At 37.3% G+C, this 11616-nt stretch overlaps 1 protein-coding gene across 1 annotated transcript in view; it reads left to right on the top strand.

Annotated features, from left to right (window-relative positions):
• Window positions 1-1918: 1918 nt before the first annotated feature.
• mep1ba (meprin A subunit beta a) overlaps window positions 1919-11616 on the top strand; it is a 310471-nt gene continuing 300773 nt past the window's right edge. The window contains exons 1-4 of the mRNA XM_051138973.1: window positions 1919-2069; window positions 2227-2445; window positions 2621-2773; window positions 3506-3721. Coding sequence (XP_050994930.1) covers window positions 1919-2069; window positions 2227-2445; window positions 2621-2773; window positions 3506-3721 — 739 coding nt within the window. The remainder of the gene's footprint in view (window positions 2070-2226; window positions 2446-2620; window positions 2774-3505; window positions 3722-11616) is intronic.

The following is an 11616-nucleotide window of genomic DNA, read 5'->3' as shown; positions in this document are numbered from 1 at the left end:
GAGAACAGTCCTTAATAACGAGCGATAATCCGAAGGCAGGTGGCGATCAGTCGAAAAACGGGGAGCCAGGCGAGGGGATCAAAACACAAGGAACAAGAACAAAGAACGCTAAACAATGGGAGAAACACAATCAACAATCCGTGACACAAACTGGGAAAGTCCGGGGCTTTATAGGAAGCCTGATTGGTCACGGGGGCTGACGCAATCAGTGCGGTGGAGGATGGGAGATGCAGTCCGAAGTGCAACGTGACAGTCAGAGTGAAATGTAAAGGTGAGAGTGACATCTGGTGGTGAGCAGTCCGCAGAGCACCGACCAGATTCGTGACAATAGGGCCTGAATCTCTGGGCCTGAAAAGTAATAAACTATTTTTAGGACATTCTTAACCTTTAGAGAATGTTAACATTATCCTCAGGAGGTCAAACTAATGTGTAAATACAGTAACATTTCAAGCACTAAACATCACAAACATCAAAATAATGCAATTTTGTTCAATAAAATAAATCCACATTTAACAGGGAGAAGACAGAAACACTATTCTGGATGAAAAGTATCGTTGGCCGACCACTGTGCCGTACGTCCTTGACAGCAGCCTTGGTCTGTGAATATGTAACAACTGATTCAACTGAGTTTATGCTTTGACATTCCAATTCTAACTTAGAAATTGCTTAAAATTGCTCACTTGTCAAATGTATGTTCTGTTTTGGTTTAGTTCCTGTTTGCCCTTATTTGGTTCTGTTCCTTTTCTCGTTTGTCAATTATCAATTAGTTCCACACCTGTTTCTGTGTCTCCCTGATTACTTTGCTAGTATTTATAGTCCTGTGTTCTCCCCTGTTGCTTTGTCTGCTATTTGTTTTGTCAGTGTGTGGTGCTACCCCTTGCTCCTGGATTTCTTGTGTTTGCATTGCAGATTATATTAAAAGACTGTTTTTGGACTATTTCTGTTGCGTGTGCTTCCCTTCAGCCACAAACACCATGACATCCCTCACAGTCCTTCTGTCTTACTTGTTCTTTTTCTTTTCTTTTGATAGAAATCAATGCCAAAGGTGTGATACTGAAAGCATTTGAGCAATTCAGACTCAAGACTTGTATTGACTTCAAACCCTGGGGTGAAGAGCCAAACTGCATTTTCATATTTAAAGGCAGAGGGTGAGAACTTCAAAACACTACTTCATTTAAACTTATCTTCACATTATTTAATAATTAAAATTCTATTCACTTTTTTTTTTTCAAACAAAAACTTACCAAATCATTTTTAATCTTAGTTTTTTAATTCCCAACAAATCAAAATAGAACTTTTTTTCTTTTGTTTGTTTCTTTGTTTGATTGTTTGTTTTTTACTGTGAATATGTTAGCCTTAAAGTTAAGCTAGTATGCTCCAAAACAATGACAAAATTTGCATTTAGAAGATTCAGACAGTTAATATGTGTTACGTCAAATATGTGTTGACGTAATTTCAACTCAAACAGGAAGACAGGGTGGCACATATCGAGAAGCCCTGCACCTTTTTAATATAGCCAGTAGTGTTTTGTTTATATCACAGCTTGGGCCAGAGCTGTTGAGCTCAGTAAAGATGAATTTGACAGCAGCGAATGACAGCCAAAGTCTAATTGATTACCCATTTAGATTCAATATGAAACTGTTACAAAAGCTAAACAGCGATTATAATGATGCTGAGGATGTGAGGAAGTGTGGCACTTCAAGGCACATCAGTGGATCTTTAATCATTTAAATGTATTAAATAATATTTTAGTAAAATAAACATGTTAGACCTTTTCAGGCATATGCAAACATTGGGACTTTTATTGTACTGATTGTATCTAAAAAGTGTAATTGTTTAACAAAGGTGAAATTCAGGGTGATGAAAGGTGATGTTTTTCTGTTCCATCAGCTGTTACTCAAAAGTGGGGAATCGTCACATGAGGAAACAGAACTTGTCAATTGGTGAAAACTGTGACCATTTAGGAACTGTGGAACATGAGTTTCTGCATGCGCTGGGTTTTTGGCACGAACAGTCCAGATCTGACAGGGACGACTATGTCACTATAGTGTGGAACCAGATTAAAGCGGGTAATAACTGAATTCTTAAATACATGCCTCAATAATAACATCATTCTGTCTTACCAAACTCCTAAAATCTCTATTTATATATATACTGATATTAAATGCAATATTAAATGCAAACACATTTGTTCATTAACTGTTTCTTGGTTTGTTTCTCACTTAGATAAAAAGAACAACTTCATATCCTATAATGAAACTGTGTCAAGCTCTCTTGGTGTGCCCTATGATTATGGTTCAGTCATGCACTATAGTAAGACGGCCTTCAGCAAAACCGGTGAGCCAACCATCGTTACCAAGACACCAGAATTCTTGGATGTGATTGGTCAACGCTTGGAGTTCAGTGACAGTGACCTGCTCAAGTTGAATCGGCTATACAATTGTAGTAAGTTTATGATTAAGCACTTTCTGTGGAAGACTTGTTGAGCTTTACTCAATAATCCTCCTTCATTATTTAGAAATGTATTGACATTAATCTGGCTGATAAAATAAAAATGCTTACTCAACTACTTGGCTTCTCTCACTCATCTTGTCCTAAATATTTTTCATAATTCTTCCAGCTACAGCCTCAACTTTTCTGGACTCTTGCCACTTTGAGGAGCCGAATATCTGTGGTATGATCCAGGGTGATGGTGGAAATGCCAAGTGGGCTCGTGTACAAAGAGTAAAGGGTGGTCCACAGACAGACTACACCAACCTGGGTCGATGTCAAGGTATGAACACCCCTAACCACAAAAGCAGGATTCAACCCAACCCAAATGAGTTTTGGATTCATGGACAAGGACTGAGTCAAATCAAGCAGGAGTGTCATGTGTGGAATATTGAACCTTTTCACAAAGCAAATATTAATTTTTGCAAAATTAACACCAACTGTAAAAGAAAAAAACAAATCTGCTATTGTGTTTCCATGACTTTACAACAGGAATCAAAATATATACAGAGAAGTATAAAGAGATATGTCAAACTTACAGTCACTCTCTCAGCAGCTATATTAGAAACTCTCTCGTAAATCACCGAATTGACCATTATTTGTATTTGTTTGCCAAGGTAAGTTAACAGAAAGTGTTATAAACAGACATTATTATATGATAATTTTAGGTCTCATCGCATCATACATAGACTCTCTTAAATGGGACTGTGTCACATAAAAGACTAGAAGTATATTTGTTTAATTTCTGTTATACCACCACTGTGTAAAAAGATGAATTATCCATAGTCCATAATCTTGCACTGCTAACTCTTTTATGATGTTATGATGGCATTTTGGTCTTCATGATAAACACATTTTACTGATAATGTTAAGAAATATTCTCTAGACATTTCCTGTCAAGGATTGCTATATGACATAAAAAAAAAAGAGTTTAAACTCCATTATAAAATCCCAAAAAGAAAGCGAGAAGACTGGCTTAATATCCTATTATCTAATAAACTTTATATTTCTCCAGGTGCTGGATTCTTCATGCATTTCAGCACAGCCACAGGTACCCAAGGTGACAAGGCTTACCTTGAAAGTCGCCTCTTTTACCCCAAAAGATGCTCCCAATGCCTGCAGTTCTATCACTACAACAGTGGGGGTGCCGACGATCAGCTAAACATCTGGGTGCGTGAATACACCACTAAAAACCCCAAAGGAGCGCTGAGACTCATTCAGAAGATCAGTGGTAATAAATATTAATGTTTAAAACACTGATAGATAAATTCTTAGGCTATGGATAACTTTTACTTGCACTGTTTAGGTGGACACCAAGGCTCCTGGGAACTATACCATGTTACGCTAAATGTCTCTGAAAAATTCAGAGTGGTGTTTGAAGGAGTTAAAGGAAGAAAACCATCAAAGGGTGGTCTTTCTCTGGATGATGTCAACCTCGCAGAGACCAAGTGTCCTCAATACACTTGGCGCATTCGTAATTTTACCAGTCTTCTGGCTACAACCCATGCCGGTTACGAAATCTACAGCCCCCGCTACCTGTCCCCAGATGGTTACTCGTTTCAGATTGGTTTGTACATTAATGGTGTGACAGACAGCCCAAATAAAATGGCAATCTACTTCTACTTGACGTCTGGACCCAATGATGACAAACTCCAATGGCCGTGTCCATGGCGACAGGCATCCATGGAGCTGATGGACCAGAATCCAGACATCCAATGCCGCATGAACAACATTAGGATGATCACAACAGATCCAAACAAGACCTTCACTGACTGTAAGATACAAAGTTGTAAATATTAAGCATGTTTATGAGCCATTAATGTTGATGTGACTGATGTACAGATACTTGGTTACAGATTATTTAGAGATAAAAGTCATTAAAAGATGTTTTATAAACAGTATCATCTCTCTTTGTTCAGCCATGGGCAATGTTAAGAAATTCTGGGACAACCCACGAAAAGTAGGCAGTCTAGTTACTGACTCAAATGGCAGTAAATACCACCGGGGACCAGGTGACGGTACCAGTTACATCACACATGGTCGTCTGAAGAGTCGAAGCTTCATCAAAGGAGATGATGTCATCTTCCTCCTCTCCCTTGAAGGTTTGTGAGCAGCATGTTTTTATTTCATACGGAGAAATTCTTATGAAATATGACAATGTTTTAACATTTAACTTAATGAATAGATGTGACTGGACTTTTGGAGTCGGAAATCAGAGACTTGCGAATAGAGACTGATGACCATGATGGGGAGAAGGAGCCAAAAAGAGAGATGTGTATGCGTCCATATAACAGTTTTCTCCTCCCATATTTGATAATTGTAAAATTATAAAATGTAAATGCATGTACAGTAACTCTCATCAAACTGAATGTTCTCTTACAGAACCCCAAATGTCCATTTACAAGGACGGTGGACTAAAAGATCCCATGACATCATGCAGGAGCATCATGAATGAAGCCCTCCTGTAGCAAATCAATGTGTTTTTGTTAGAAAAATACCCACATCTAAAATGTAATCACTTTAATCTAGCTTGCGCCAACTGCTGGTACATAAAAACAGCTCTGGGCAGATGATGTAATGCGAATGCGCTGGCAAGACATGAATGCACCATGGAGAAACCAAAACAAAACAATGGTCACAAATTAGTACAAAACGAGGATTTGTAAAGAAAAATTTCATTATAAACCAAGAGTAGACTGGTTTTACTTTTCTATAATCAGGAAGCTTTGCTTCCTTCGCTTCTGTAAACAAACGTTGGTTTTTCACGAGACTCACCGGTGCATGCGTAACATCGACGTATTACATCATCCGCCCGGAGCTGCTTCCATGTACAACTGTTAGCACAAGATAGATTAAAGTGATTATTACAATTTGAATATGGATATTTATCTTACAAAAATGCATCAATTCGCTACAGGAGACTTTTATTCACCCCCTGGAGCTGTGTGAGGCACTTTTTATTATGGATGGGTGGGTAGGACTTTATAATATGGCCTCAGCACTCGGCTCGGCCCCTATGGCTGGAGACATATAACAATTCGACAACAAAGTATAGCAATAATCATTTGCATGGTTTGACGTGATCTGAGCTAACTTTGCGACTGTTAGATTTAATCAGCGTTGGTAGCCCCCAGACATGCTACTTACTTGTTCAGATGACATTTTCCAGTGAAACTTTTTTATTTTGGACATACAAGTAGAGATCTGTGCGGTATGAGTTTTTCAGTGCCTCTCCCGCCCAAAAAAGTAAAAGTAACCTATATAGATTTTTTTTTCAGTACATCGATGAAATTTAGGCTCCATGAAATAGTTGTGTAACATTTCCAGGCCCAGACTGACTAATCAGGAGCACCGGGAGAAGTGTGATTAGATACGGAATACACCTTTGGTACGGTAACTTGACGATACAGCTAAAATCTAGGCTTGGTCGGTTTATTCAGACAGCCATGAAAATCATGGGCAGGACAGAACTTCTTTATCTCCAGATGCTATATGAAAAGTCTATGCTGAGGGAGGCAGATAAGATTTTGCATGATACAACGCATATCTTGAACTGTGATTTTGTAATGCTGCCATCAGGTAGGAGATTAACAATTCCAAGATGTAGATTTGATTGGTTCAAGAACTCATTTATTCCTTCTGCAATTAAGCTATTAAATAATATTAGGTAGGGTTTCTTTTTTTCTTTTTTTTTTCCTTTTTTTTTTGTACGTTATTATTGTGTGCTATTTTGTAACTATGTGTTTTATGTGATGTGGTAGCTGTCTTCTGGAGCCCAAGACAAATTTCGCTAAAAAGGGACAATAAAGTATACAGGTTTTAAAGTATATAGGTTTTAATTACATTATTGTAATACCTATAGTCAGTCATGAATTAAAGTGGGTCGGTCTAAGGCATTAAACTCCAGGACTGAAAATGAGTCCCACTCTGGCCCTGGTTGATTTAAAGGGGAATCAACCTATAAATGGCTTGCTTATATGTGACCCTGGGCCACAAAACCAGTCATAAGGGTCAGTTTTTTGAATTTGAGATTTGTACTCTGCTTTCCATTGATGTATGGTTTGTTAGGATAGGACAATATTTGAGATACAACTATTTGAAAATCTGGAATGTGAGGGTGCAAAAAAAAAGTCATCTGGTATTGCTATTGGCATAAAAGAAAAATCTATAAGTTTGACCCATACAATGTATTGTTGGCTATTGCTACAAATATACACATGCTACTTATGGTTTTGTGGTCCAGACTGACATATTTTAACATCCCCAAATTGCACTCTTCACTCTTGCACTCTGAATGACTCTGACTGCTATCAGCAACAGCGAAACGCTCAAGATTTTTTGTGTGCCCTTTGGCGCCCTCTAGGTGTGTCTAGCTGTGATCCACAGTACTACAGCCGCAACTTCATTGGCCACTTCAACCTGTGCCACTGTCACTACCTGGATGATATAACTGTAAGTCATGTACATGTACATACATCAAAAAACTCTGCCCCAGTAAATGTATATTCACACACAGTGTTTAACTGTAATCCTTTATTTCTCTGACATTCTACTGCAGAAAAGATGTTTGCAATCATAGAAATAGTTCACCCAAAAAGAAAAATTGACCCTCAGGCCATCCAAGATGTAGTTTGTTCCTTCATCACAACAGATTTAGAGAAATGTAGCATTACATCAGTTGCTCACTAATGCTCACTAATGTAGTGAATGGGTGCCGTCAGAAAGAGTGCCAAAACATCTGATAAAAACATCACAATTATCCACTGCTATTCCACATGACTTCAGTCCATCAATTAACATCTTTATTAAAGTTTTGTTCACCTAAAAATGAAAATTAGCCTATTATTTACTCACCCTCAAGGCATCCTAGGTGTATATGACTTCCTTCTTTCAGACGAATGCAATCTGAGTCATATTAAAAATTGTTCTGACTCCTTCAACACTGTAAAAAATTTCCCTGTAAAAAAATGGTAATCTACTGGCAGCTGTGGTTGCCAGCATCTTACTGTAAAAATGTGGTGTGCTACTGTTTTTGAAATTAACAGCAAAATGCCGTTTTGTCATCTACAGTATATTGTATCTGTTAAAATACATACTATTCATAACTCCATGATCTCAATTTTCAATGCATATTATACCCTGCATTTTCTATTCGACTATTACAAAAAGAACAAAGTCCGGTTATGTTTTGTTATTTTATTCTGATATAACACTAGATAAACTTTTACACTATTCCCTAAAACAGGCATGCATACAAACATACAAACATGCATAAAGTCTTTATTTATTCATAAAATACAAATGTACTCTCAAATTAGGCTTCAGTGAACACCAGCTAATGTTTTTTTTTTTTTTTTTTTTTTAAACAAATGGTTTATAAAAGATATCAGATGAAATGACTACAGTTTTTAATTAATCATACCTTTATGTTCCTTTTGGAGCTCAAATGTTTGGTTCCCATTTGTCTTCCATTGTATGGGCAAACATTTCTCTATGACAATATCTTAATTTGTCCTCTAAGAGAAAGTCTTACTGGTTTGAGACAGCATAAGGTTGAGTTAAGGATGAGATACTTCTGGACTGATGTTCTTCTTCATCATCTTGGGTCTTCTTCTGCGGTTTTTCCAGTTATTTTAGACACCTCTTTTCTCCATGCAGCTTTGATCCTCTTTTCTGGACTTATTCCAATAAAGTATCTGAAAAATAAGAGGAGAAAAGCTTCAGAACATATTCTTGTGTATAATTTGATTTGGTCAAATTGAACTTTCTAACTAAAAACTAGCCGATAATTAAAGACGTCCACTTCCAGAACAACAATTCAGAAATAATTTACTCACCCCCTTGTCATCCAAGATGTTCATGTCTTTCTGTCTTCAGTTGTAAAGAAATTATGTTTTTTAAGGAAAGCATTCCAGGATTTTTCTCCATATAATGGACTTGATTGGTGCTCCGATTTTGAACTTCCAAAATGTAGTTTAAATGCAGCTTTAAAGGCTCTAAACGATCCCAGCCGAGGAAGAATCTAACGTAAAGATTGGTCTTTTTTTTTGGAAAATAAAAATTTGTATACTTTTTAAACACAAAAGTTTGTGTAGCACAGGCTCTGAGATGCGTGTTCACGACACTACGTACTATTGAATCACGTCAAAAGGTCACGCTTAACTATAGACCCAGTGTTTACAAAGCCAACGCACAAAGACTAAGAAAGTGCAAGTAAGTCAAACGCTGTTTACAAACAAAAAGGTACAACGATGTCAGACGATTCTGAAGTTGTAGGAGAAAAATACGATGGAGTTTTTCTCCATACTCTACCTTTTTGAGCCGGAGTACACAGATGATGAACTTAGACGTGATTCATAGTAGTGATGGGAAGTTCGGATCATTTTACAGACTCGGACCTTTGAGTCTCCTTCAGCAAAATGAACAAATCTTTTTTTGAGTCATTTCATTCATTTTGTTAATTTTAGCAAAATATAATTAAAATGTTATGTGTTACTTCCCTAACACATCTACTGCTTACACAAACATTGATCACACTACAAACAAGACAAAACTATAATGCTATAAGAAACAGAAAAGATTCATTTATTGTTTACCTGGGTCTTTAGTCTATGATTAGCTCACCTCACCTCTTATCTGACAAGTTTTTGGGTTTGAGTCGTTCGTTCATCACGTGACAGCCCCATAAGATGAATGAACGACTCAAAAAACCCGAAGACTCGAAACAGGTGAACTACTTCCAGTACAGAACCTAATAGGATACAGATACAGACTCCCTGAGACGACTCATTCTTCCCGAGTCACATTAAAGATTTGTTTAAAATGAACAAATCGTTCAAGAACAACCCAACACTAATTCATAGCATCGTGGACGCGCATACCAGAGCCTGTGCTACACAAGCTTTTGTGCTTAAAAAGTATACGTTTTTATTTTTTGAAAAAAAATGACCGGTCATTTCGGTCAAAGATCCTTTGTAATGTTAATATTTAGAAGTGTACGCGGTAAGATAAAACCAAAAATGTGATTGCAAATAACAGCAGCAGATAATAGCCGGTTTGAACCTCATGCTAAAATTGTAACCACAAAATAAAAAACAAAAACATCATTTCACAAAACGTCATATTTTTACTCATATAAAGTTTAAGATGTGCGGGTTAGAGCAAAAAAAGTTTCTTACCAGTTGTGTGTTATATGATGCCAGTCTGTATGAAGGGCTGACACTCCTGTGGTAACTTGCTGATTAAAACACGGTCACGAATCCAATTTAAATCCCAAAAGCTTAATTCGATGTTAAAACAACAATTTTTAAAAGTAATAAGTTAGAAATAAAACAATAAAAGGCAGAGCTGCAAAATGACCTCGTGCAGATAAACCAAAATGTCTTCCTTTCCCTGCATATGTACAATGGAAAATATGGTATTATGCTGTTAAACAACAGTGTCATACTGTTGCTGATCAACATATTCCACAATGCATCGCAAAATACAGTAACTTACTGTTATTATATGAAAACACCATTTTACTGTTAAATTTCCTTCCATTTACAGGAATTTTTTTACAGTGAAGCTTTATAATGGCAATAGGTGGGTGTTTTTGTCAGAAAAAAAGGTCGAAGGATTACGATATAAGCCATGAGCAGCAAGTTGTTCTTAATTGCATTTGGCAGTGGTTAGTAGCACACCTTGCTTATCTGTGATTACATGTGTATGTGTGAGTGTTACCTCACCTCTCCCTTGCTGAGGGCTCTTATATAAGGAAAAAAGAGAAAGAATACCAAGACAAAAAGCTTAACCTAGCGATCTTGATGATGTTGGTGAGGAGGCCGACGTGATGGACATGAGCTACGAAGCGTTGATCCTGAGGCTTGCTATAACTGCAGAGAGAAAAAGGAGATCAGGCTGAACACAGAGTTCAGAGGGGGGAGAGGAAGTGGCTGTATGTGAGCCTGCAGCAAGGGAGAGGTGAGGTAACACACTCACACATATACACACAGTTATAGATAAGCAAGATGTGATATTAACCACTGTCAACTGCAATGAAGAACATCTTGCTGCTTGTTAAAAAGATTTTAGTATTAAGCTGTTAGAGAGAAATTTTAACTGAAAAGTTGGAACGTATAGACAATATGAAAATAAAGCTTACAAACAATTACCAGGAATATCTTTGTGCATATCAGGGCAATGGTTATCTTTCATGGTTAATTCTGGCACTACAGGTTCAGTGATTATAACATGTGAATTGACAACACTATCTAGAATGAGCGGCAACTACAGTCAGGTCCATATATATTTGGACACTGACAAAAATTTCATACTTTGAAACTGTTATAAATGAAACTGAAATTAAAATGCAGACTTTAAGCTTTAATTCAAGTGGTTGAACAAAGATACAACATAAAATACTAAGAAACCCCCACTACTTGGTGGCAAAACCCTTGTTGGCAACCACAGAGGTCAGACATTTCTTGTAGTTCAAGTCATTAAGGTTTCTAGGCTGATGTTTGGCAACTCAAACCTTCAGCTCCCTCCACAGATTTCAGTCCTTCACAGCATAGTGTGTTACCAATTGTTGTCTTAATGACTATGGTCTCAGCTACCTTGAGATCATTACAAGATCCTCCTGTGTTCTGGGCTGATTCCTCACTGTTCTTATGATGATTGAAACTCCACAAGGTGAGATCTTGCACAGAGCCCCAGACCGAGGGAGATTGACAATTATTTTGTGTTTCTTCCATTTGTGAATAATCTCACCAACTGTTGTCATTTTCTCACCAAGCTGCTTGACGATGGTCTTGTAGCCCATTCCAGCCTTGTGTAGGTCTATAATCTTGTCCCTGATATCCTTGGACAGTTCTTTGTTCTTGGCCATGGTGGAGAGTTTGGAATCTGATCGATTGATTGCTTCTGTGGACAGGTGTCTTTTACACAGGCAACAAACTGAGATTAGTAGTAATCTCAGCTCGGTACCTGTATAAAAGACACCTGGGAGCCAGAAATCTTGTTGATTGACAGAGGATCAAATACTAATTTAACTCACTAAAATGCAAATCAATTTATAATTTTTGGCAATGTGTTTTTCTGGATTTTGTGTTGTTACTCTGTCTCTCACTGTTAAATAAACCTACC

The sequence above is a fragment of the Labeo rohita genome, chromosome 20, assembly GCF_022985175.1.
Source record: "Labeo rohita strain BAU-BD-2019 chromosome 20, IGBB_LRoh.1.0, whole genome shotgun sequence".
Classification (NCBI taxonomy): domain Eukaryota; kingdom Metazoa; phylum Chordata; class Actinopteri; order Cypriniformes; family Cyprinidae; genus Labeo; species Labeo rohita.
This window is presented reverse-complemented; position numbering and strand designations above follow the sequence as displayed.